Source organism: Simochromis diagramma, unplaced genomic scaffold, assembly GCF_900408965.1.
Source record: "Simochromis diagramma unplaced genomic scaffold, fSimDia1.1 OVJJ01000333.1, whole genome shotgun sequence".
Taxonomy (NCBI): Eukaryota; Metazoa; Chordata; class Actinopteri; order Cichliformes; family Cichlidae; genus Simochromis; species Simochromis diagramma.
This window is the reverse complement of record NW_024386765.1, coordinates 3,441,086-3,468,771: the sequence shown is the minus strand read 5'-3', so window position 1 is coordinate 3,468,771 and position 27,686 is coordinate 3,441,086. Positions and strand designations below refer to the sequence as shown.

At 39.8% G+C, this 27,686-nt stretch overlaps 3 protein-coding genes across 6 annotated transcripts; 2 read left to right on the top strand and 1 right to left on the bottom strand.

The window, feature by feature from the left end:
- Nucleotides 1-1,079: 1,079 nt before the first annotated feature.
- On the top strand, nt 1,080-2,259 carry LOC120736281 (C-C motif chemokine 4-like). The gene is made up of 3 exons (XM_040036276.1): nt 1,080-1,213; nt 1,732-1,855; nt 1,983-2,259. Exons 1-3 carry the CDS (start codon nt 1,153-1,155, stop codon nt 2,071-2,073), a joined length of 276 nt encoding a protein of 91 aa, XP_039892210.1. The 5' UTR covers nt 1,080-1,152; the 3' UTR covers nt 2,074-2,259.
- A 3,792-nt stretch (nt 2,260-6,051) lies between these two features.
- LOC120736255 (C-C motif chemokine 4-like) lies at nt 6,052-13,707 on the top strand. Of its 4 annotated transcripts, none has more exons than XM_040036259.1 (4): nt 9,889-10,071; nt 10,255-10,446; nt 13,013-13,136; nt 13,257-13,707. In XM_040036259.1, exons 2-4 carry the CDS (start codon nt 10,386-10,388, stop codon nt 13,357-13,359), a joined length of 288 nt encoding a protein of 95 aa, XP_039892193.1. In that variant the 5' UTR covers nt 9,889-10,071; nt 10,255-10,385; the 3' UTR covers nt 13,360-13,707. The 4 variants fall into 4 exon arrangements, with proteins under 4 accessions (XP_039892202.1, XP_039892198.1, XP_039892193.1 ...); XM_040036251.1 differs by having other exon boundaries at nt 9,893-10,071; nt 10,345-10,446; XM_040036268.1 differs by lacking the exons at nt 9,889-10,071; nt 10,255-10,446; nt 13,013-13,136; nt 13,257-13,707 and adding exons at nt 6,052-6,201; nt 6,889-7,012; nt 7,437-7,695.
- Nucleotides 13,708-15,080: 1,373 nt separating this feature from the next.
- Nucleotides 15,081-26,681, bottom strand: LOC120736245 (DNA ligase 1-like). The gene is made up of 4 exons (XM_040036240.1): nt 26,633-26,681; nt 26,397-26,443; nt 18,737-20,097; nt 15,081-16,182 (listed from the first exon to the last, which is right to left on the bottom strand). Exon 3 carries the CDS (start codon nt 20,091-20,093, stop codon nt 18,921-18,923), a length of 1,173 nt encoding a protein of 390 aa, XP_039892174.1. The 5' UTR covers nt 20,094-20,097; nt 26,397-26,443; nt 26,633-26,681; the 3' UTR covers nt 15,081-16,182; nt 18,737-18,920.
- Nucleotides 26,682-27,686: the final 1,005 nt, after the last annotated feature.

The following is a 27,686-nucleotide window of genomic DNA, read 5'->3' as shown; positions in this document are numbered from 1 at the left end:
CGTGTAAAACCAAATCAAACTACTAACAACTAAACTAGTTGTGGTGGCCCCTTGTGTCAAGGAAGAAGCTAAAAGCAGCCTCTTCATCTTCTTCGAGCTGATAGAAAGGCAATGGCAGATGCAGAAGAGTATCTCTGAACACACAACATATCAAAGCATGAAGACGATGGGCTTTGTCTGGTTAGTCTGCCTGATGGTGGATTAAGAATGTGGTTCAAATAACATGAGATCCATCCTACCTTGTCTGCTGGTAGTGGTGTCATGGGGTGTGGGATATTTTATTGGGCCTCTTAGTGACCACATCCATTACTTTTTAACCACAGTTTACCCATTGACTGATAGCTGCATCCAGCAGGATAGTTGTCGTGGTCCCAGGCTTGCCCATAAAAAACTCACAACCCTGGGTCCGCACCCATGGGCCATGTCATGAAGCTCAAATTATCTGAAACTGGTTTCTTGAAGATGACAGCGCACTCACGGTACTCAAATGGCCTTCACATTCAGATAGAGAACCTTTGGGGCTTGATGGATGTGCAACCAACAAATCTGCAGCAACTATTTGATGTCAACATGGACCAAAACCTCTGGGGAATGTTTCCAGTATCTCGTTGAACCTGAGACATGAGTGCTTGAGTCAGTTCATAAGCCAGATTGATTCAACCTGGTGTGATCAAGGTATAGCTGATAAAGTGTCAGGTGACTGTGATGTTGGGGGGTCTGGAACCTCATACCAGCAGCTGTTTATCATTTCAGTTTTTAGAAATAGAAAATTTCCATTTTGCTTCCATTGCTTCTGAGTGAAGCAGGTGCCTATGAGTACTGTAGAGTCATGTGACTCGAGAACATATGGTAGTGAAAATGGAGTGATCGTTGTTAGTTGAGTTGAATCCATGTTACATCCTTGATGTTATCTATTTCTATACTCAAGGTGGAGGAGCTGCAGAGGTGTTGCTTGATGGGTGATTTTTAATCTACGTGTTTAAGTGACAAAGACATCTGTGTCTCTTACACTTCCTTTTACCCAAAAAGGCAAGTCACTGCGACAGATCTGTTAAGACTGCCCTATTTATGAGTGTGGCAAAGCATTAAACTTTCAGATCACTTTTTAGAACGACAGCCAAAGAACATCATCACATCCAGAGTGAAGTCACCATGAAGGCCACAGTGGGACTGCTGCTTCTGCTGCTCACTGTTTATTGCTGCGCTGCTGCACGTAAGTCTGTCAGTCTGCATGTGGCTAAGGATAAATTACACCTGAGGCACTTTGATGTTTTTATTTCAATTTTCATCTAATTTAATAGTAATTATCATAAATTGCGTGACTTACAAGGTTTGCATTTGACTAAATTAACCTCAGATTAGTTATGGTTTTTGGTGTGCTGTTATTTTGAGTAATTACATTTAAAAAGGTTGTTTTTTGGCTTTGGTTATAAAATATGCATGTGTAACAAAGATGCATTTGTACCACAGACATGATATTAGGTTTTCAGATGTCACTTTAACTCTGTAACATGTGGTCTATCTCAAGGATGAGGTTTTGCATGGTGTCAACTAAGATGGATTTTGCAGGGTTAGCTTGTTATCATGAGTTGTACACTCATAACTAAGGCTGTGTTTAATCACTCATAGGGTCAGAAGGCCTCTGGCTACCAACCTGCTAAGATTCACGTAATTTTAACATGAAGGATGCTGAGGTCACTGAACTGATGTGGCTCTTTTTCTTTCTTCCAGCTGAAGGATTGGATGAGACAGCTCCTGGAGAATGCTGTTTCCATTTCTTTACAGAACGCATACCAGTGAAGAACATAGTCTCTGTCACCAAGACTCACAGCAGCTGTCTGGAAAAAGCATTTGTGTATGTCACCACAATGAGTAATTAGATTAATAATAACAGTTTCTGAACACAAAACAAATTGCACGAACATTTTACTGAGACACAGCGTAATATTTTCAGTACTAACTCTTTTGTAATATCCCTGCAGCATCCATACAGCCAAAGGAAGACGCTTCTGCGTGGGTCACAGTGTCACCTGGGCTCAAGATGCTTTTGAGAGAGAGCAGAGCAGTGACTAACAATGCTCTTCAGTGTCCACGATCAAGCATAATAACAGGCTCTGTTATGTTACTCTTCACTGCCAGCATTTTTATAATGACTGTATTTTACAAGATGCTTTGCAAAGCATAAATAAACCCATGTGCTCTTGATTTGCTTGCGATCCTCTCCAAGAATGTTTCAATTAAAAAAAACAAACAAGCATCTGCAGTTGTGGTCAGAAGTTTCATGTCGATGATGAGTGTATGTAGTGTCACATTAATTTTGGGACTTTTAATTATTTTTTTGAACTCAGGAATCTCAGGACGAGTGTACACGAACTTGTGTACTGTAAGAACATGCATGGATGTTTTTAACTTAGTGAAAGAGGTTTCATCGTGGGTAATTAAACATTAAGAAAGTTAGTGAATAGTTAATGAACCATTAAAACCGCACAGGTCAGCCGTTTGTCCCGGGTATGAAGTGAGAAAATATTTGAAAAGTTTGTCACAACATAGACAGACAGGCACTGATGTCAGGATATCCAGCTCCTACAATGAAGCCTGCCTTCCTCACAATTTTGTACAGGTGTGAAATGCCCCTCTTCTTCGTGCCGATAGAAAATCTGCAGCAGCGTTTTGCAGATGTTGAAGGAGTCTGTGCTGACTCCTGCAAGGCTTCCCTGCCTCCCTCAGCTAGACTCTGAGTACCTTCTGCATGCGCTTGAGCTCCTGCTGATCACCAACTTTCACGTTACCTGTGATCCAGGGCTTGTTGTTAGCATAGAAACATACAGTCCTTACTGGAACAACATCCATACAGAAGTTCATGTTGCAATAATAATGTATACTTTATTGATCCCCGTGGGGAAATTAATCTCTCTGCATTTAACCCATTCACTCAGTGAAGCAGTGTGCAGCCACTAATCAGGTGCCCAGGGAGCCGTGTGTAGGGACGGTACCTGGCTCAGGTGCTTCTGGGTAGCCGTTCAGTGGATTCGAACCCTGACCTTCCAACTACCTACTGAGCACAACATAGCCTGATATGGGGTCACAAGTTTTTCACTCCTGGAACAGTACATGCTACATTTTGACTTTTTTTTTTTTTTACCATATATTTTTGCAATTTCACCATTGGATTTTAACTGAAACAGTGAAGGGCATCAACAGATGTATAATATTAATTAAGAATTGTAGGCATTTTTATTCACAGTCCTCCATTTTCAGAGGCTTAAAGCAACTGAACAATTGAGTGAGAGCAGTTTCATGGCCAAGTGAGGCCTGTTCCTGGTATTACATGACAAATAAGCAGTTTAATGTCTAACTTGTATTAGAGAAGACAGAAGATTTTTTTAAAAAGTGGATGATTGCAGAATATTTTCCCTCACATCTTGAGGAGAAACGTGTATCATTCTCAAACTCGACAATCAAGAGAAACGTTCATGAATGGGAATACAGAGTTTACTGAAGGCGGCTGCAGTGAAAGCCTTGGAAGAGGATCTCAGGAAAGAAATTCTTTTTGTTGTGACTTTTATGGAGTAAATTACAAAAATGAACAGGAACGACTAGAAAAAGTGTCTTCCAGATTTATGAGACAGACCATCTGCCCATTCCCAGCATGATCCCTCAGGAGGCAGCTTTTTTTATGGTCAACCATAATAAAGCTCTAGTTATTTTAATCTGTGAACAGATTAAACAGCAATTTTATAATGACTGTATTTTCTAAGATGTTTTGCAAAGCATAAGTAAACCCACGATTGTTTTGCTTTCGATGCCCTCCAGGAATCTCTCTAATACTGTGGTCAGAAATTTACATACACTCATTATGGCCAGATTGAGTGTACATAAACCACAACTATATGAACACACGGAAATTTTGAATGAAAAGGATACGCTTTAATTGCAGGGTGTTTTTGAACAAATGACATTGCTCACTGGGCACATGTTTACTCTCACGGTCTAAAACTGAATCTGCCTGCACTCTGACAGTATAAACACTAGGGAGAGTAGATGTCCAATAGCTGACTTTTGAGATTTGTTGTATTACGGAAAAATTCTAATTTATCCTCACATTTAGATTTATGTGTTTAGAATCTTACTGTATGATTTTTGTATATCTGCCTGCTTAAGATGAAGCAAGTATGTGCCAGCATGACCTTGTGAAAACTGCTTAGCTAGACCTAATGATGTTTTACTATGTTATCTGCTAACTGTTTTGCTCAGAGGGATGTAAGCTGGGAAAGGATAGTGGGAGTCTTCTCTGTTCAGCAACAGCTGAAAGACTGTTGTAACTGAAAAGATACACGGAGTTTGTGCGGTGTTATAAAAGGGGCGCTGCAAGGTTAGAACACTCATTGCTATGAACCTGTTATGTTTTGATGTGTGTGTGTGTCACCTCCTGCGTGCAGTAATAAATAGCTTGATCACAGCTCCTACCGTGTTGCAGACTTTATTTACAAAGTTCCACGACAGCTGGAGCAGAAGATTCAAATTAATAAATAATATCAATAAATCTGCAGGAAGTGTGTGATGTTATCATGTCAACATGGATAAAAAATCTCTCCAAATGTTTTCAGCACCTTTCTGAATCTATACAATGAAAAACGTGATACAATAAATATGGTCCAACTCAGTACAGTGTGCATAACTGTGTTCACTGAATGCATATATGTGTGCACATATGCAACCTGTGACCATCCGAGTGACGAGTTACTGTCATTGCTGATTGTAGCGGGTGCCCACTACTGCAGAGTCATTTGGCTGGAGAATAAGTAGTAACCGTGCTGTCCAGTGTAGCGAGTGATGTATTCACCATTTTTGTGACCAAACAATATTTACAAAAATAAATAAGAAAGTCAACTTCATAGTTAACTCAGTAAAAATAAACATAACTGAACTTAAATCAGCAGAAATTATGGTCACATGCACACAGCTATACTGACCTGGTCCTTTCTCCCACTAACACCAGAGTTCTTCTGCTATCCAAACAATTTCTCCTCTGAACTATTCCATGCAGTAGGTAAGACAAATGTTACCATTCTCATAAACGTATAATGCTACTCTTTATTAGCTATAAAAACTAAGGTGTAGTCAATACATATCACAACAATAAATTCCTTTCTCAACAAACATAAAGTCAAATTACAAGACTTTATCAAATTACAAGAATTCTCCCCCTTCTTGACCTGGTCTCTTCCTGTGATCTCAGACTAACCTGGACGCTATAAATATGGGAATTGAAACTACATTTCCTCCTATTGTTCCTGGCACACAGGTAGGTAAGGTGAGTTCAAACTAGACAATTAATAAACTTGTCAGAGTTGATTTAAACCAAGATGTTACATTAAATAATCTGTAACAGTGCGAAACATAAACAAACCCGGGATAGTACACGTTTGCCTACTACAGAATACATATGAGATATGGCTAAATCAAAACAAGAATGTTAACTAAGAATATCCAGCTTTTAACTCTGAACAAAAGGTGTTCTCACCCACTTTGTCACACAAACATTATAAAGGAGGTCATGATAGCTGGCATATTAATGATCATGAAACTGACCTCACGGCCCATTATTAGTCAGTGGTGCTAGTTTCAGTCATTATGCAAATGTACTGGTTATAAGGTTGGGGAACCCTGCAGTCGAGCTGAGACTAAACAAGTAATTGAATGAGCGACAAAATGTTTCTTGCACTGAAGACGCTATGTCCAGATGAACAGAATCAGCTTTGGGGGATTATAAAGAATCATACGGCAGAAATAAACAGGCATTATGCTGTTACTCATGTCTTCTCAAACAAAATTACTTTAATTAAAAAAATTAAAAATGTGGTCATCGTTCTCAGCTGACTTGAATAGATGGAACATGATGTTATCTGTTTCCATAATCGATGTGGAGAAGCTGCAGAGGTGTTGCTTGGTGAGTGATCTTTAATCTACATGTTTAAGTGGTGGTGTGTCTCTTACACTTCCTTTTACCCAAAAAGGGAACTCACTATAATAGATCTGTTAAGACTGCCCTTTGTATCGGTGTCACAGAGCATTAAGTATTCAGTTAACTATCTAGAGCGACAGCCAAAGGACATCATCACATCCAGAGTGAAGTCAACATGAAGGCCACAGTGGGACTGCTGCTTCTGCTGCTCACGGTTTATTACTGCGCTGCTGCACGTAAGTCAATCAGTCTGCTTTTAACTGGGGATAAATGCCCTCTTGAATGTTTTTATTAGATTTTTTATCTGATTTTATTAGTAATCATCATAACTTAAATGAGTTACAAGTTAAAAACTTTTACTGTTTATTGTGAATGAACTTCACATTACGTGGGTGAGGTTATTACAAAACTTCAAAAGGGCGATGAGTTATTTTAAAAATTCATTTTCAAATGTTTTGAGTTTGATGACAAAACACGTTAAAATGTTACGAAGACAAACTTTCGCTTTTATCACATACATGACGTGAGGTTATGTATGTGTTTACTTTATGACCGTTTGATCCAGATAAAAAAAATAAGCTGTGGCGTGTTTAGAAACGAGGTGACAGTTTGACCTGAACAACAGGTCGAAAGATAATAATCAGAGGAAGAAAGAGTTTATTTTTGTTCTAAAGAAAGCATATATATATATATATATATATATATATATATATATATATATATATATATATATATATATATACAACACTACTGGGTCACTAACAAATTACACCATGGAGAGCAATGCCATGAAGCTCCCAGCACAGCGTTAATGTCAGTGCCTTTCTATTTAAAGACTGAGTTCCAGGCTGAGGGCTCAACACCTTTGACGCATGCTGCTATGAAACTGAATTTTTTACTGTCTTTTTATTTTTTTCTTTCAGCTCAAGCATTGCTTGAAATGTCTCCTGGACAATGCTGTTTCAAATTCTTTACTGGAAGGATACCACCGAAGAAAATAGTCTCTGTCATCAAGACTCACAGCGCCTGTCTGGAAAAAGCATTTGTGTATGTCACCACAATGAATAATTACAGTAATCGTAATTTCTGAACACAAAACAGTGTGCATGCTTTTTTAGGGTCTTCTCTCACTGTCCCTCTTCACCTGTTTTTCTTTCCCTTCTTTCCCTAATAATAATAATAATAATAATAATAATTTTATTATTAAGATCTATCAAGTGGAGCAATTTGGCAAAGCCATGACCAAAAATAAATGGAAAAATAAATCAGTTGGGCATCTTTCTTGGCCTTCAGACAATAATCCCGGTTGCTAAAGTACCGAATAGGACAGGCAAAAAAGAAGAAGAAGAAGAAAACCCGAAAAAAAAAAAACCCCACCAACAGCAACAAAAACAAAAAAACTCCGAATCCATAAACACGCGAGTCACAGCGTGGTATCTTCTGTTCTAACTCTTTTGTAATCTTCCTGCAGGATCGGTACAGCCACCGGGAGGCGCATCTGTGTGAGTCAGAGTGTCACCTGGGCTCAAGAAGCTTTTGAGCAAAAGCAGATCGGTGATGAATGAATGCTCTTCAGAGTTCATGATCAGCCATAATAAAGCTCTGTGTTATGTTAACCCATGCTAGCAGCAATTTTATAATGACTGTATTTTCCAAAATGCTTTGTGTATATATATTAAAAACAACCCACGCACTCATGTTTTTTCAATAAAAAAATGTTCGGCTTTGAATCGGGCGTTTATTTTTTTGTTTTTGTTTTTTAACGAGAAATTTCCACACTTCATCTTTTCCCTGCCAAAAAATCCAGTAGCCTATCATACTGGTAGCGGACACAGGGCCTTCTGATTAGGAGTGAGGCCGAAAACAGCGGTTGTTTCGTGTAACCTGAACATGAACTCTCGTGTTCTGATGAGTTTCTGCAGCAGCGCTCAACACCGTTGACATGAACTGCGTTTCAGCTTAAAGCTATTAAAACTGAACGGTGTTCCAGACGTTTCGCTGTGTGCTAGAGGAGTTTAAGATAGCTGCGGTTATAAAGTTCTGGGTCCATATCAACGTGTGAAATTACAATTTTTATTTTTTATTTTTTTAGTGTTCTTTGTTTGTTTGTTTTTTTAATAATTTTATTAAATTTTTCGAGGAAAGAAAAATATCTAGTATAAAATTTTTAAAGGCTTTCAGATTAAATTTTGAACATTTAGTCAGCACCAAATTGATATGATTTAACAGATAAATATTGACTAATCACATTAAAATATGCCATCTTATTTGCTGATATGTCGATATCGGCCAGCAGGGCTAATATCAGCCCATAATAATAATTTAAAAAATATATATATATATACACATATATATATATATATATATATACATATATCTTTGCATGAACTGCAGTTTAGCAACCAGTCACCTCAGCGGCCCTTCCTGCTTTTAATTTATCTGCCTGAGAGAGTTTCATCTGCGGTGATATTTCCTTTCTTGAACATGAGTTGCCCCCTGCTGGCTGCTAAAAGAATGCGACTTCAACCATTTTTAAAGGTGACAAAAGAAATCTGACAGATTGCGAGATGTATGGCGCTGTATTAATAAAATTGAATTTAACTCGAGGAATGAAAGGTGAATGAAACTTCATGTGTTTTTTTTATATTTTTTAATAGTTGTTATGGGCCCTGTTAAAAACTCAGACATCTTTGTGACATCCATACTTATTTTTGTGACCTGGTAACAAAGTCCTAAATAAAATTACTTACTTACATTACTGTCTTTATCCTTATTTCCTGTTACATGTGTATTGTTACATCGCAGAGACTTACATTAAACATGGCCAGAGTTTCAAATAATGAGGTCAGCGTATATTCATGTAATCTCTATGACTGCTCTGGACACTCCATATCAGACACCTGGACCTCCATTACTGACAAACAGCTCCCGTGGGCCTTTCTCACCCTGTGTGGAAGGCTCGGGTCTAAAGGTTTCAGGTCCTCTAATCAAGCTGGTCTATTTTTCTAGCAGAAGCTGAGATAGGAGGAGAGCTCAGGGGTGAAAAAGTTTTCTGTCTGTGTGGAAAGCTCACTGTGGACCTGGAAGGAAGTAATGACTTCTTATACAGAAGGCTCATGACAGTGAGATCAGTGTACTCAAATGGGCTCCACGTCACCCCTCAATCCAAAGGAGGACCTTTGGGATGTGCTGGAACAGGAGAGACACATCATGGATGTACAGCACACAATTCGCCCACCAAATTCTGAAATGTTTTCAGCATCTTTTTGAATCTGTGCCATGAAGAACTGAGACAGCTCTGACGGTAAAATGGGGAAAACCTGATAAAGGCACGTTGTACCAGAGAAAGTGTCAAGTGAGTGTAATTTTGGGACATATGGAACCACCCAGCTTCTGATTGGAGCAGGTGCCCATGACTACTGTGAAGTCATTTGACTCTGCTAAATGTTTGTTATGTTGTTTCCTAGTGAAGCCCATATGGATCGTAAGGGTTAATAGAGGCGTGTTAGAAAAAAGAAATACACGTGGAAGAAAAAAACTGGAATTATTCTTTCACTCCTTTCTTTTCGTGTCACGTTCATGTTTTTTCCATCATGGGAGTTTGTGGATTTTAGGATTATTTAGAGCTTTTCTCTCAATTACTTTGATTTTTAGTTTTCCATTGTAATCTCTTGATTAACTTTTGTTTGCTGTTTATTTTCTGTTTAGTATTTTGCCTTCGGGTTTATTCGTTGTAGTTCTTTGTGTTAGTCTCAAAGCCTTTTCCAGTGTTTCCCAGAGTCTATTTTCTGTGTCCTGGCTTCAGTGTTTACTTACTTCCTGTTTTAATGTGTTAGCTTGTTTCTTTTGTGTCTTGTGTCAAGTTTTACTTCCTCTGTGTTGTTTTTCTTCTTTCCCATTTGCTCTCCTTAGTTTCCCTCCCATTTTCTATTGTTACATAATCCTGTTTTTACAGCCATCTCCCTTTAATCTTTGAGGTGGCATTTCTTTAACTTCGCAGTGATCTGCCTTTGTGTGCTTCTTGTCTGTTTCTTGGACTTATTTTGCTTTTGTTGCACTGTTTGGACTTGTTGCATCTTTTGGACTTTGGACTGTCCTCATAAAAGGTGCGTTTTCTCCTTGTACAGTATGCATTTGGGTCATCTCATTTCAGATTAATATATTTTAAATGTAACTACTTAGTTGAGTCGAATACTTTTATATCTCTTGATGTTATCTGTCTCTGTATGCAGTGTGGAGTAGCTGCAGAGATGTCGCTTGGTTGGTGATTTCTAATCTTTGTGTTTAAGTGACAGGAAAAACTCACCGTGACAAACATCTTATAACGGCCCTTTATGTGAGTGTGAGACTGCATTAAACATTCAGATCACTTCTTACAGCAACAGCAGAAGGACATCATCACATCCAGAGAGGAGTAAACATGAAGGCCACAGTGGGACTACTGCTTCTGCTGCTCACGGTTTATTACTGCGCTGCTGCAGGTAAGTCTGTCAGTCTGCTCCACAGTCTGAAGATAAATGTAATCTGAGGCCCTTTAATGTTTTTATTTGATTGGTCAAAACTTTTACAAGTTACACTGAGAAAATGAGTGAACATTATACCTTGGATTAATTAACTGGGACCACATCTGCAAAAAGGTTTGACAGCATTTCTAGTAGAGATGGACCGATCCGATATTACGTATCGGTATCGGTCCGATACTGACCTAAATTACTGGATCGAATATCGGAGAAAAATAAAAAATGTAATCCGATCCATTAAATATCACGAAAGCACCTCACAAAACTTGCCGTAACTCACCTCAGAACGTTAGCACGTCGGAGCAGTATGCATCACGTGATAGAGCGGCTGTGGCATGCGGGACCTGTCAGTGGTCTGGATAGCATTTGGAGCTTCGCTAGCAACCCGGCATTTCATCTCCGACAAAGTTATCCCCGAGAGAAGTAAAGCAAGTGTGTAAGTCCATCTCTGAATGTTTGTAAAGCATTCCTGCATTAAGCTTAACAAGCGATATATGGAGCGACTGCCTCTTCTTGCTGCTTCTTCAATCATGAAACTGCTTAATGATCAGCTGATCAGCTTTTCTGTGCGAGTCCGTCTCTCTTGTTTGTTTTTGGCCCACTTTGCACCAGAAAGAGGAAACCAGCGGCTGAACAACAGCAGCACGTTTAAGCTTGATAAGCTGTTGTTAGAATGTATTTAATATTACTTTCTACTCGAGGATCTTTTTCTACGTAGCTGACGGCTGGTAACTGTGCAGGGGCGGATCTAGCAAAGTTTAGCCAGGGGGGCCGATAGGGCATTAACAGGGAAAAGGGGGCACAAAGACATACTTTTCTTTCTTATTCTCATTTAAAATGTCTAGCTTTTAATAAATAATTATCTGACACCCAAAGTTTTAATTTGATGTAAAATGAATAGAAGTCAATTACTGTATATAGTAACTATTAAGTCTAATATACCCTAGTAAGCTATAGTACTTTTTCCTTTGGGAAGGTACCATCTGTGCAGTCTGCAATTTTGTTGAAGAAAGATGTTGACTCTATTTAATATTTCTTGAAAAATAATTGATTACTGTGCATTTTTTTTCACACTGCATCAAATTAAGGTTGATTACGTCGATTAAGCATCATGAGGTGGAGCGTGAGGGGTGGTTCCCTATTTTTTATTTATTTATTTTTGTTGTTGCTGGGAGTTGGAACCCTATTAGTCAGGTTGCTTAATATTTACGCTAAGTACTCTTTAAAATACCAGAATAGGGAGGATGGTGTAGGTTTAAGTTTATTAGATTGATCAGTATTGCTGAACTATGAAATATTTTTTTTTGCATACAGGTATAACAGAATAGCTTTAGTGTAGTTGTTGTTTTAAACTACGAACTTATACAAAATGCAGCAAGATATTTAAAAAACAGTTTTGTTGATTAAAAAACACTATATCGGATTCATATCGGTATCGGCAGATATCCAAATTTATGATATCGGTATCGGACATAAAAAAGTGGTATCGTGCCATCTCTAATTTCTAGTAGATAATGGCAGATGGTTTGAGCATGAATTGAGGCTGGGGTTTGAGGAAGGCCTCAGAGGGGACTGGTGGCGGCTCCTGGGCCAGTCAGATAGTAGTGCAGGGGAGTGTTTGGAGGAACGCTCCTGCTCCTGAAATTTAGACGAATTATTTCCAATTATACCTGTTTTTATCTGGTTTTAAATAAACTTATTGTTGTTAATCAGTTCTATATGCTGCATTTTAATCTGTTATGAAACTTTTTGGAGGGATTTATTATGATTTTTTTATTTTGTGCAACTGCATTTTAGAAATGTCAATTTCAAGATTCTGAATCACCTTTTTCTCTTAGTTTACAAAACATGTTGAAAATAATATCATCCTCACAGCTGCGTTACCAGCTGGTTAAATGAGCCCCAAATGGATATTTGCATCACTAAAGAACAGCGTCAACTAAGAGGAATTCTGCAGTATTAGCTAGTTATCTTGCCATGAGTCATTTAGGACCATTATAATGATCATGACTAAGGTTGTGTTTATTCTAATCAATACAGATTACTGTCACATGAGTTCTGGTTGAAGGGTTTAATGGGAGCTGATAGTTCATGTTCAGTGAGTGTTAGTAGAGTCAGAAGGGAACAAAAGTTCTGCTGGCTTTAAGAAATCCCTAAATAACTGTGGTGTTTAAAAATCTTTTTTATTGTCTTTCAGTTCAATCAATGTTCAGATCAGCTGAACCTCAGATTATATTTGGTTGTTAACTTTAACTTATTATTGTTAATGCATTTTACATTTTACAAAACTTGAAAGCAACTCCACTCTGTTTAAAATTTAATCTTGGGCGGATGAGTTATTTTAAAACATCATCAGTGTATATCATAAAGGACCTGAGCGCTCTGACAGTGTTAATGTCAGTGCCTTTCTATTTAAAGACTGTCAGTTTCAGCAACAATGCTCAACACCTTTGACACATTCTGCTATGAAACTGAATTTTTTTTATTTTTATTTTTTTATCTTTTTATTATTTTTTTTTCCTTTTAGCTCAACAATTGCTTGAAATGTCTCATGGACAATGCTGTTTCAAATTCTTTACTGGAAGGATACCACCGAAGAAAATAGTCTCTGTCATCAAGTCTCACAGCGCCTGTCTGGAAAAAGCATTTGTGTATGTCACCACAATGAGTAATTAAAGTAATCGTAATTTCTGAACACAAAACAGAATGCATGAAAACACGAGGCACAGCGTGGTATCTTCTATCCTAACTCTCTTGTAATCTTCCTGCAGGATCGGTACAGCCAGCGGGAGGCGCATCTGTGTGAGCCAGAGCGTCACCTGGGCTCAAGAAGCTTTTGCATCAATGGCCAATCTGCAGAACGATGATGAATAAAGCTCTTCAGAGTTCATGATCAAGCATAATAAAGCTTTGTGTTATGTTAACCCATGCTAGCAATTTTATAAGACAGCTGCAGCCTGGGTTTTGTACCGGGCATACCCAGTTTCCTGTTTTATATTCTCCTTTTTATATTTTTGGAGTTTTCAGTTTGGATGTTACCTTTGCCTAGGTTATGTTTTTATTCTGATATTGTTAGGTGTTAAGCTTTTTCTGTCCTCCTATGTTCCCCATGCCTAGTTCTGTTTTGCTGTAGTACTTCCTTGATTTAGTTCATCTCTGTCTTCATTTGTACTATGGATTTGCAGCTGCCAACTAAATAAAGGTCAGTCTTTGGTTATTCAAGGTTGCCTCCAAGTCTGCATCTTTGGGTCCATTTCCTGCCTCACCATTAAAGAACGACACGGCTGCAGAATGGAACCAGCAGACCACGCCATGCTTCTGGATGGGAGCTTACTGGAGAGTTTTCATGGCTTCTCAGGATTTAGGCCCAGATATCTGATTCAAAAGATATCAAGGTACTAACAATTGCACTTTCAGATATGAAAAGCATAACCAACTAGCATCCTCAGCTGCTTCCATTCCCAACTATTTTGAACATGCACTCCACAAACACCCACAACGGAGAACAAAAATTAAAAACATTCACACCTCACTCCTTCATATTCCCCGGTTCCTAGTTGCAGCAACGGCAGCAAACCCGCGCCGAAGCCCTGTCGCATCAGCTGCAGTTAGGGAAGCGAGCGGGAAGCTGGCTATCACAAAAAAAGGGAGCAATGTTTTGCAACAATAAGGTTGTGAAGGTCTTGAGACAGCTCATTGTTTTTACACATAGTGAAATGTTTCTTGCGTGACACCTTGGTAAAATACCTTTTTATAGGCCATTAGTTGGGACGGGACCAGTGGATATTTAAAGTGACACTAGTTGTGTTGTTTTCATGCTGTTAAGCCCATCTTGTAAGGCAACAGCTGACCCCTGATGGCCACTTTGACTTGGACTGAATTACACTGATTTTGGGGGATTTTAGGGAAACGTGAAAACACAAGCGGAGAAGAAAGAGGTGTGTTTCAACAAAGTAACTTTTTATCTGTTTTATCTTGTTTCCAGAATGATTAAAAGTAAGAATTGAAATAAAATTGGTTTCAGAAGAATAATTAGGAAAAAGAGAGCTCTGAATTCAATCTTCCATATCTGACTGCTGTGAGATGTGAGGCTGAGACCAGTGAGGAGTGAGGCTTTCCCAGGACACTCCTGCTTAAATTAGACACATTTAAGCAATAACAGCTTGACCAAAGTGAAAACCGACTGGACTCTGACCAAAAGCTTTTTGTCCAATGAGACGGAGGTGCTGGATTACCTCTGCACCACTGCTGTTCGGCTCTGATGTTCAAAGAGTATGTTTCATTTGTGCAAGCAAAACACATGTAATACATCACCTGGCATTTATTCAGTAGTTTGTGCATCAGAACTTATCTGCAAGCATGTTCTCCTTGTCTGTGATGGTGGGTCTGGCCCACCTCTGGATCTGTACTCTCACTAATCCATCTGAAAACACTGAGATCATTTTAAAACATCTGTTGCTCATGTAGCTTGCCTTTTGTAGCACTTGGTTGAATATAAGGTCTTAATTCATCTTCACATATTCTCCATGTTTCATAGCAGAACACACAAACTCTGCTGGCAGACAGACTTAAATAATAAAGATCTTTATTTAGCACCATTTAAGAACTTGGTAAATACTGCATCAACACTCAACAGAAAGTGAACTTCTACTACGTCACAATAAATAAACTTTAACAACAGATTATTTGTTATGATGTTATGAACTACGACATGCTGTCATAGCGACATGGCATCAAAAAACTGCCACCGCCGGACAAACTTACAGAGCAATTAAAAAAAACATGACAGAATACTAAAAACTTTAGAACAACAGGTCAAAAGACAGTAATCAGTAATTTCTATCCCAGAAGTTTATTTTTCTTTTAATGGAAGCATGTTTATTCTGTTCATGTTCCTAACATATAGTATTTGGATAAACGTACAGCTACACGTTACACGTACAGGAGCTGCTTTGTAAAGGCAGACTGCACATCTGGGTGTATGATGTTTTAACCTTATGATAATGGGACTGAAAACACCTGAACTGAGGCGTGTGGCCCAATACTGTTGTCCATATAATGTAGATCAGAACTTTACAGCATATATAATAAAATACCTGAGCTCACTGAGTGTTAATGTCACTGTCCTTCTACTTAAAGACCCTCAGGCACAGGCTGAGTTTCAGCAGGAATGCTCGACACTTGACACACGCTGCTTCTCAGCTGAAGCTCATAAAATTGAACAGTTTTCCAGACGTTAGATGGTGTCTGCTAGGTAAGTTTAAGCGTGCTCCAATTGTGAAGTTCTAGGTCCATATTAATGTGTTAAATAATTTTTTTTAAAGTCTTCTTTGTTTGTTCGTGTGGCAGTAACGATTTCATTTAATTGTTCCAGGGAAGCAAAAAAATCTTATATAAAAGTTTTTAAAGGCTTTCAGATGAAATTCTGAACATTTAGTCAGCACGAAATTGATATGACTGAACAGATAAATATTGGCCACTAACGTCAACACAAACGTCACATCTTATTTGTTGACGTCAGCCAACAGGGCTAATAGCAGCCTATATTAAAACCTTGTGACCTCAGCGACTCTTCCTCCTTTTAGTGTCTCTGCCCTGAGAGAGTTTCATCAGCGGTGACTCAGGCCTGGGTGACCGTCCCTCTCCTTTGGGTTTGAAAAAGAAGGATTCGTTGAGTTTCATCTGGACCGCTCTGACCTGAGGACCAAAAAAAGTCATACTGTTACTGAACAGTGGAAGAAACTTCAGTTACTCCTTTTCTCCTGATAAATATTTCTTACTGCTCAGCAAAAACAGAAATTCTTAAGTGTTTATAATGTCAAAATACACGAACCAACTGAAATGCACAGCCCTGGATAATTTTCTTTCTTGAACATGAGTTGCCCCCAATAAGATGCCTAAAATTTATACCCTCAGCCTCCTAGTAGTGTGTCTACTAGGAGGCTGAGGGGTAGCACTGCTGGTCACCAGTATTTTTAAGGGTGATAAGAGAAATCTGACAGATTGAGAGATGTTTAAAAAAGTGAATGAATCTTCATGCATTGTCCGGGATTGTAACATCTAGGTCCTTACTGAATTAATACTTTTTATCGGCCCTGCCAACAACTCGGACATCTACGTGACACTAATTTTTGCAACTTGTCAAAAGAGTCCTAAACAAAAGCATTAAAGGTGACCATATTATCTTTATCCTTATTTTGTGTTACATATGTACTTTTACAAGGTGTTACTCATAATCAACCTGGCCTCAAATATTGAAGTCAGCGTACATGCACGTAATCCTTATTAGTGCTCTGGACATACGATATCAACAATGGTTTTCTAGTCTTGGTTATTGGAGCTAGTCACAGAAGGTCTGTCACTGATTGAAAGATAATAATAATAATAATATATACATTATTGATCCCTGTGGGGGAAATTCCTCTCTGCATTTAACCAATTCACTCAGCCATTGGGTGCCTGGGGAGCAGTGTGTAGGGACGGTACCTTGCTCAGGGGTACCTCAGGGTAGCCGTTCAGTGGACTCGAACCCCCGACCTTCCGATCTTGGGGCCACCACGCTACCTACTGAGCAACCCCTGCTCCTAAAACTTTGAACAACACAATGGTCGCTACTAGGGCTGGGTATCATCACTGATTTCTAGAATAGATTCGATTCTGATCCACAAGGTCCCGAATCGATTCGATCCACGATTCGATTCAATCCGATTCGATTCGATTTTAATCGGGGAAATTTTGCCTCAGTCAGAAATACTATAATTCTGATCACGCATCAGTACATTTCCATATTTTTATATCTATAAAAAGAAAGCTGACAGTTGCGAGACTTTATCAAAGGTGTAAGCATCACAGCAGATGCCTTTGTGTCAAAGTAACACAGAAAAACATGAAGGAGATTTTCCTGGCCTGGGATTTTATAGCAGATGACCTTAAAAATATTCTGCAGTAGATCAAAACGAAAGAAAACCGTTAATCAACACATGAACATTACCTGATGCTGCTGAAGTGAAGCAGAGCAAAGTTACAGAATTGCAACACAGCTAAGTGTTTTGCAATTTTGCATAATTTTAAAAAGTTTGAATTTGTTCATAATTGAACAGCAGAAATGAGGCTTTCTTTTCAGAAGTGAGTAAAAGGGGAAAAAAACAGCGGCCGACAGCGCTGTAAACAACGGCAGACTTGTGTGTAATAAGCAAGCGAGAGAGAGAGCGAGCGAGCTCTGCATGAAGTGTGATTTTATTGTGGTGGAAGCAAAACAGCAAAACTGGGAGGGAATTCATGACGATGTTTAGTGTGAAGTGTAGTTCGGACCTTCTTTTGCTGCTGGTTCAGTCAATATTGTTTGGAGACAGATAAAAACCTACAGCTTCTGAATCTAGCACAAAAAGGGCGTAAACACAAAGCGCGGACTCGCCGAAACATCAGAATCAGCGAGCTGTCGGCTTCCAGCCCCGACCGTGTCCGTGCCGTCGGGTGAGAAAGCCACATCTCCGCGCTTTGTGTTTACATCTTTGTGCAGACTCCGTGTTCCTGCTCTCATTTACTGCTTTAGCTGTTTGGTGGTTGCTGAAATTTTGTGAGGTTTAACCTGAGATTCTTGCATTTTGGGCAAAATAAATTTATATTTAAAAATCGATTCAGAATTTTAATGAATCGATATCACGTTATCCAAGCTAGAATCGATTTTAATCGATAAATCGATAATCAAAACCCACCTGTAGTCACTACTAGCGTGAGAGTGTCCTTAGAGCTGGTTAACTGCCCCTGCCGCCACTCTGCTGGTGAGTGTGTGTTTATATTGAATACTTTTAGTAAAAAATAGGATACAGGATAGGCTTTGAGTGGCATAGAATGGGAAAATAAATAGCAATAATTTGTAACTGTTAAATCTGTTTTTCATATTTTATCATGGTTCTTACACCTACATCTTCCACAAACTAATCTTTACAGTCATACTTTTATTTTTTTTAAATCTCCCAGTAGTCTCCTAAAAGAGCTGTACATTACATTTTTTTTTCCACAAACAGGATAAAACAGCAGAATTCCCATCAGTGGGACACCTTACGTCAGTATTTTCAGTATTTTTGTGAAAGAAAAAAGAGAGAACTGCGATTTCAAGAGGCTTGAAGCTGAAAAACACATAAAACGATATCTGTGTTAGCTCTGAATTTTGTAATATAAAGTTCAATATGTAAGATGAATTTATCATCTGTTGCTCTGTAACTACACAAATAGGATCATGTGGTATCACCTGAATCAGGTCCAGCTTGCCAGCGCGGCACGGCTGCTCGCTGTCCTCGCTCGATGTCGTTGTATCAGCAGACTTTTGATCAGATTCTGACAACTGCGGACTGGGAGTTGTTTCTCCTCGACCCAAAAGCACCTGATTTTCTTTCACAAGTGAAGACCCAGATGGACCCATGCCTCCTTCTCCTTCACGGTTGACCTCCATTACTGACAAACAGCTCCTGTGGTCTTTTCTCACCCTGTGTAGGAAGGCTCAGGTCTAAAGGTTTCACGTCATCGAAACAAACAGCTGGTCTACTTTTCTGGCAGAAGCTGAGGTAGGAGGAGAGCTCAGTGGTGAAGAAGTTTTCTGTCTGTGTGGAAGAGCTCACTGTGGACCTGACAGGAAGTAATGACTTATTAATATGTGGCAGGCATGAAGGGGAACGCTCTCCAAGATCCAGGGAGGAGTCGACAATGATTGGCTCCTCCAGGAAAGGATGCCCCTCACTGAGCTTTAAATGCACTGAACGTGAGACTCTTTGCTCTCCAGATAAGTTTGTGTTTTCTTGTTTCAGAAGGGACTTTTTTCTCTGCTCATGTATCTTATGATGTCCTTTACCTTCTTCAGGTTCTTCTGGGTTTGGCTGCACAAAGAGCTGATGAGGCTGTGAGTCATGTGGCCATTTTTCTGATTCTTCATGAAATTGTTTAAGCTGTTGGCACTCGCCTTGCTGTGTTCGCACCTGAGGAGATAGCATAAGGGCTCCGTCATTGACTTCCCCGCTGGAGGGTTCGGAGAGCGATGTTCTGAAAGTCTTCTGGGTAATAAACAAGTCCTGGCTGTTGATGTCATCACTGGTGCCCTGAGAGTCCTGATCGCGGCTGTTCCCCGTCACTGCGTCCTGTGAACAGCTCTCAGCGCCTTTCACAGCCGCCTCCTCTTTGGTGGATGATGACGCAAGTTTAGGCCGTTTGACACGGATGTAACAGGGTGACACATCAAACACCACTTTTTTTTTTCTTTTGCATTTCTTTTTGGAGTCTTGAGTCAGACGATCAGGCTTCAGCTTTTGTTGCGGCTTTGATGCTTCAGGCTTCTCAAAAAGTTTTTCCTGGGCACTACCGCACTGTTTAAATACAACACTGCTGCCTAGCTCTAAGGCCAGTCTCCTTCTTTGCCTTTCTTTCTTCTTTTCCTTTTTCTTTTGTTTCCTTTCCTTCTTTTCTTCTTTGAGCTGGGAGTTTTTCTTTTTCTTCTGGATGCTCTCTTGTGGTTTCACAGTCATGTTGGTTTTGTGTTTTTTGTCTTTTTTGAGATCTTTTTTTCTTTTTCTTTTCTGATTTTCCAAAATGAAGTCTGCCTCCTCAAAGTCAATCATGATTCTGTTTAACAGGAAAAGGAAAGTAGATTATTCTCAAATACATCAAGTTTATGGTTCTTTTTTGTATAACGAATTAATTTTATTACAGCAAAGACAAACATACCATTCAATAATATTGATGTCATAGCACTAAGTGTGCTATGTTTTTGTTTAGAGCCTTACCAAGAGCCTAAAGCATTACACAAACTCTCCCACACTTTACATTATATCAGAAAGAGACACGACACTCAAAGAATCCTGAATACTTTGCATTACATAATTTGATGAGAAGATTAATAGGTAACAACAGTCATTGGAAACCAAAATCAGCAATGCTTTGAGGACTGTTTTCAAAATCATACCAACAACATTAAAAATTGAAATCCGAGGCTGATCAAACTTGTGGATAATGTGGATGAGTCATGTTTATGGACCCCATGTCCATAAGACCCTCCGGGACACTGTCGAAAGATCAGGCTCCTCTCAGAGCTAAATCAGGTCACTGATGAGCTCCTGACACTCTGTGGTGCTTTTTGGCAGCTTTGGATGCTCGTAACATCCCAGATTCTTAATTTGATTCAAATCTGGGGAACATGAGGGCCATCAGTGAAATGAATACCTTCATTATACAAGAACTGCCTTTACCCTTTCGCCACATGAGGCTGGGAATTGTCCTGTTTTGGTCCTGCTGGAGGCCCTTTTCTAGGCCTCCAGCAGTGCTCCTTGGGCAGATACTGGTCCTGCTGCTAGTTTGATGTCATTTTGTAGCCCTGACCAGCTCCTCTCACGTAACACCACTTCTCCTGCTATCTCTTGAGATTGTAGTGGGAGACACAGCAAACCTTCTTGCAACAACATGCGTGGATGTGGTATCAGGGAGGAGCGGGACTACTTGTGCAACGTGAAAGGCTGCAGGCGCAGTCTCATTGTGCCAGCAGTGATAAAAACACACAAAAAACTAAACTAAACTAAAAAAATATCTCAGAAGGGATAAGAAGCAATGATGTGTGGCCACCATCTCATGTTCTACTAGTGACTCAAGCAGAAGACATTTATGAGATTAAAAATTTAGACTGAAATGAAGTTTTTCTTTTACTTTTACAACACTGGTGAACATCCAAGGGAAAGACATTGAGATAGTGGACTCTTATAAGTACCTGGGTGTTCACCTCAACAATAAACTGGACTGGACTACAAATACAGACATCCTGTATAAGAAGGGCCAGAGTCGACTCCACCTGCTGAGGAGACTGAGGTCCTTCGGAGTCTGCAGGACTCTGTTAAGGACATTCTATGACACTGTGGTAGCATCTGCCCTTTTCTATGCAGTGGCCTGCTGGGGGAGTGGCTGCACGGACAGGGACAGGAGCAGGATTGACAAACTGGTGCGGAGGTCTAGCTCCGTGCTGGGATGTCCCCTGGAGTCTGTGGAGGTGGTTGGCGAGAGGAGGATGTTAGTAAAGCTGACATCCATCACGAACAACCCACATCACCCACTGCATGAGTATGTGAGTGGGCTGAGCAGCTCCTTTAGTCAGAGACTGAAACACCCTCGCTGCAGGAAGGAGCGCTTTCACAGATCATTCATCCCAACAGCAGTTAGACTCTATAACTCCTCAATCACGATGTCATAAGTCACTGGACACTGTGAACATCCACGGTCACCACTTCATGCATAATGGACCTTCCATGTGTAGGTATATGTGTATGTATATGTATACATATGTATATTTTAGTGTGTGTACATGTCTATACATAGGAATAGTAGTGGTGCAATAGTTATGTCAAGCTATATAGTTTATGTCTTGCATATTTCCAACCATATCCATAATCACATACTGTGTATGCTACCATTGTATATAGTGTATTATCTTACAAATAAGTACAATCAATGAAAAAATTGTATTTTTGTATTTCCTTCTGATATCTGTACCTGAGCTGAGGTGACGCAAAAATTTCCCCGTTGTGGGATCAATAAAGTCTTATCTTATCTTATCTCTTTCTTACTTTGAGTACATTTCAGAACCTGTACTTTTTCACTTTTACTTGAGAAAAGAATTTGAATCTGTACCTTTTTCAGCCCTTTTATTTAAGTACATAATGTGTATACTTTTGCCACCTCTGCCTATGTGAGTGAAGTTGGCCCCCCCACCTTCTTCAAATCCAACAAAAGTGGTATCAAACGTTTGTGCTAATTTGTGCTGCAAAAATTTTCTTTTGTGCTGCTATCATTTTAAAGATATTAATAAAAATTTCTAGAGGTCATCAGAGGTCAACCAGCCCCCCCACATGAATTAAATCAAACAAAATGGGTGTCAATCAACTGTGCTACGTTTGTGCTACGTTTGTGCTGCTAAAATTGTTGTTTGTGCTGCTTCTGTTTTAAAGATATTAATGAAAATGTAAAGGTCAAAAGGTCAACCAGCCCCCCACCACCACATTACCCAAATCAAACAAAATTCATGTCAAACGTTTGTGCTGGTTTGTGCTTCAAAAATTTTCGTGTGTGCTGCTATTATTTTAAAAATCTTAATAAAATAACTTCTTGATGCATGCTTAATCATCCAGGTAAGTAAATCCCAAAAGGTTGATACTGTTCATCTGGACATTTTCAGTGGGAGAAACGTTTCATCACTCATCCAAGTGACTTCTTCAGTCTCAGCTGACTGCAGGAGAACCTTCCAGATGAGGCAGGTGCAGTAGATCTCCTGGGGAGGGAGGCAAGAGAGGTCCCCACAATGCTCTCGGCTGCTCTCACTACCCGTTGTCATTTTTTCCTGCAGAACCCAATGCAGGAGTCATACCATACAGTGATGCAGCTGGTGAGGATACTCTTAACTGTGCCTCTGTAGAAGGTGCTCATAATGGGGGTTGGATCTCTTGTGCTTCTCAGTTTGCAGAGGAAGTAGAGTCGCTGTTGGTCTTCTCCACATTCAGGGACAGGTTGTTGTTGCTGTACCACTCTGCAAGATGGTTAACTTCACCCCTGTAGTAGATCTCGTTGTGGGTCAGCAGAATGAAGAGAAGGGGCTCAACACACATCCTTGGGGAGCCCCCGTATTCAGTGTTCTTGGGCTGGAGGTGTTGCTGTCGACCCGTACTGTCTGCTGTCTTCCTGTCAAGAAATCTAGCAGCCCGTTATACAGCAAGGTGCTGATCCCCAGCAGATCCAGTTTGTGAATGAGTTGCTGAGTTCGGTATGCGAACTCAAATGGATCCAGGTTGAGGGAAAGCGATAATTTGATTTGATGCATGACTAACCGTTCAAAGCACTTCATAAGGGTGAGGGTGAGCAGCACCAAGTTCCTGGGGGTCCACATCAGTGAGGACCTCTCCTGGACCACTAACACAGCATCACTGGCCAAGAAAGCACAACAGCGCCTCTACTTCCTGCGCAAACTCAAGCGGGCAAGTGCTCCACCACCCATCCTGACCACATTCTACAGAGGAACTATTGAAAGTATCCTCTCCAGCTGCATCACTGTGTGGGGCGGTAGCTGCACTGACTATAACAGGAAAGCTCTACAACGCATTGTGAGAACAGCTGAGAGGATAGTTGGTGTACCACTCCCCTCCCTGCAAGACATTTACACCACTCGCCTCACCCGCAAAGCCATCACAATTGTCAACGATGCAACCCACCCCGCGCACTGTCTGTTCAGCCTCCTGCCCTCTGGAAAGAGATACAGAAGTCTCCACTCCCGCACTACTAGGCTCACCAACAGCTTCATCCACCAGGCTGTGAGACTGCTGAACTCTCTTCCCTCCCGGCTCCCAGCCAGCAGAATCACCAGATTGGCAGAAGTATAGGAAGACAGACTGGACTCTACCCCTCCCACCCACCCCCACCCCCCATCCACGCACACTCTCCAACAAGGAAACACTCTCTGAACTAAGAACTGGAAAACATTCCTGACTGGAAACAACTACCTCTGCATTGCAATTGCACACACCTGCTGCTATATATTTTTAGTATTTCTTTTAGCACTATTTGTATTATTATATTACTATTACTGCTGCTATAGCCTTATGCTGCATTAAAACAAAATACCCCTACCAACCACAACCTGGGACTACCTCAAGTAGACTAGTATACTATTTTCCAGGGAACACTGTTGGAACACTTTATTTTATTTATTTTTTTGTCTATCCTGTTACCTATTTAATATTACCTTATTGTTAGGGCTGTTTTTTGTTGTGCATCTGCACTTTATTGTTGTCAATGTCTACGCATGGGACAGTGTGAAACGTAATTTTAATTCCTTTGTATGGCAAGTACATTTGAAGAAATTGACAAATAAAGTTTTCTATTCTATTCTATTCTATTCTATAATGGTGGAGGTGAGTTTGACAGGACAGTAGTCCTTAAAGCAGGAGGTAGATGACTTCTTGGGTACAGTAATGATGGTGGAGGCTTTGAGGCATGTGGGAACGATGGCCTGACCCTAGTGATGTGTTAAAGATGTCTGTGAAGACATTTGGGAGTTCCACAGCATAGTCCATCAGTGCTCGTCCAAGGATGTTATCAGGACCTGGAGCTTTGCGTGTATTGATTTTGGCAAGGGATCTCTGTGACATCATCGATGCATTTTGGGATGTAAGCAATGACAGTTTCTGTATATTCCTGAAAGTCTGTGGTGTTGTCATGTGTGGCAGCCTGTGGTGGAAAAGCAGTCTTGCAGTGCCTCTGAGGACCCTTCTGGCCACACCTGTACCTGCTTACGAACTGGTTTGGTGACTTTGACCAGGGGCCTGGGGGAACCCATGACACACCTAGGTTTCTGCCTAATAGGTGGAATTAAGACACAGTTCCAAAAGCAAACACAACTGATCAGTGCTGAGAGTGGTCCTGTTGCTGAGGTTGGGGTGATCCTGTAATCTCTTATGAACTACCTACAACGCTTCCGTGACTGGGATGCAAGTGAAGACAGATGTAACATCTCTCTCTCACTGTACATGTACTGTTTATAAAATTAGGGAAACATAACCAGCACAAAAAAAATAATTTGCAGGACAAATGTTTGACATCCATTTTGTTCGATTTGAAGAAGGTAGGGGGGCCAACTTCACTCACATGTGTTTATAAGGTTGGGAAAACCTGCAGTCAGCTGAGACTGAAGAAGTCACTTGGATGAGTGACGTTTCTCCAACTGAAAATGTCCAGATGAACAGTATCAACCTTTTGGGATTTACTTGCCTGGATGATTAAGCACACATCAAGACGTTATTTTATTAATATTTTTAAAATGATAGCAGCACAAACAAAAATGTTTGCAGCACAAACCAGCACAAACATAGCACAAACGTTTGACATAAATTTTGTTTGATTTGGGTAATGTGGTGGTGGGGGGCTGGTTGACCCTTTGACCTTTACATTTTCATTAATATCTTTAAAACAGAAGCAGCACAAACAACAATTTTAGCAGCACAAACGTAGCACAGTTGATTGACACCCATTTGGTTTGATTTAACCTCCTAGGACCTGGCGTCCACATATGTGGACATCACATTTTGGGTTATTTAGACCAAAATACTCAATCTTGCTCTAGAAGGGCCTGATATCCACCTACGAGGACATTATACTGCTACAGTTCTATCAAAATTTTAAACGAATATCCTCATATGTGGCTCTTATTTTTCTTAAAAATAAAAAAAAGGTAAAAAAATAAAATCTGGTAATTCTTTGTTTTTACATTCATCGGGCCCCAATATGCCCAAATATCAAAGAGAAATTAAAAATGAATGCCGTGGAAGAGTTCGGCTCATAGGAGGTTAATTAATGTGGGGGGGCTGGTTGACCTCTGATGACCTCTAGAAATTTTTATTAATATCTTTAAAATGATAGCAGCACAAAAGAAAATTTTTGCAGCACAAACCAGCACAAACGTAGCACAAACGTTTGATACCACTTTTGTTGGATTTGAAGAAGGTGGGGGGGCAACTTTACTCACATCCTCTAGCCTGCCTTTAACACTTCACTCCATCCTAACAGGTGAGGGGAATGATACGAATCAGCGACTGAAACCTACTGAATGGAAGTATTTCGTGTGCTTCTCCACACGTTTCTTCCCCTTTCTGTACCTTATTATAAATTATGGTGCCTAAATCAGTATGCTCCTATATAACTGGTTACTACTGACGTTTCAAACTAAACTGTTTAATGGTTGTAAGACCAAGCAAGGTTATGCTATCTTTACTTTTATTTGAAGATTCTAAGTACAAGTGGAGTGTGTAACATTGTAGCGATCAGTGTAACTGAATCTGGGGGTTAGCAACACGAGTTAAAATGACTATATTACAGGGTAATGGATGTTCACTCACCTTTTTTCCAGTTCAAGGTGGCGGCGGGTGGGGGTGGGAGCTTTAGCCTATCCCAGGTTAAAAAGGGGAAAAAACCCGTGGTGAATTATCAGAAGAACAGACTGAAAGTTGAGGTTTTAAAAGTCAATTTCGTAGGTAAACTATTCCGGAGGGCGCTATTACCTGTTTAGAGCCTGAAAATTATAATATCATTATACAGAAACCTTTTTTTTTTTTTAACATAAGCTAATAGTTACCTCCGAGGGCAGCTTCAGCTCCAGCCACAAACTGCACTTCAAAGCGACCGCCGAGAGTTCATGCGGCGTTCACGGACTTCTGTTAAATCCCGACTCTTGAGAGTTAGTGGAACGCGTATTAAAATATTTAGTCATAATGCATTAGAAAAGCTAAGTGTATAAAATGGGGTTTTGTTTGTTATTGCTTGTAAATAGTTTACGTTTCCCTGCTGTCACAGGTTACCAGTCCATCACAAAGAAAGACAGAGAGGTGTTTAGACTCATACTGGCTGATTTATTTCCATCAGACTTTATGAACATGTTTCTGGACTGTGAGAGAACAATACAAACTCCACAGCAGGACCCAACAAGTAAGCAGTTTTCTTGTTTCCCACTAAGGGCAAGCACACTAACACTTTCACCTAGTGAAACACTGTCATCTGGTGGTAGACCAAATACTTTTACCAATAGTATTTTAAACTACAGTTTAAGACATGTACTCACAACAACGTATTAAAAAAATTAAGGGGCATGGCGTTGGTGGGTATAAAAATCCATGAAAAAAAATAACGTTTTTTCACATTAAAGTGGCAGATTTTGGAGCAAAAAAGCGTGAAAAATTGGTGAGAAAATGACTAAATATATCTATAATTACATATTTAGATATATAATATATAAATCTCCCTCTACCATTGCTTTTTCCAAAGAAATTACTGTACGATGATTCTATTATAACTTATGGGCAGATTTGGGGCTCAACATAGCAATATACAACGCAGAAGTCTTGAGCCACCAAACAACACAGCTTGAACTGTCTTAGCAAAGCGCTCCTGTAATTTCTTTCAATAGTCTTCAGGAATAGTTCTCCTGAAGACTATTACAGGTTTGCTTTTACTGCAGCTACTTATTTTTGACACTTCAGATACTGTTCATCTGCTGTAGCACCTCACAATAAGAGGCCCTTAACAACTTGTTACCGTGATCAGCTGAAACCTTTCACCCTCATGTGAGCTCTTTGCATTTATAGGTAAGCATCAGCGTGAATCTTCTAGTTACAGAAGTTAATTTTAAAATC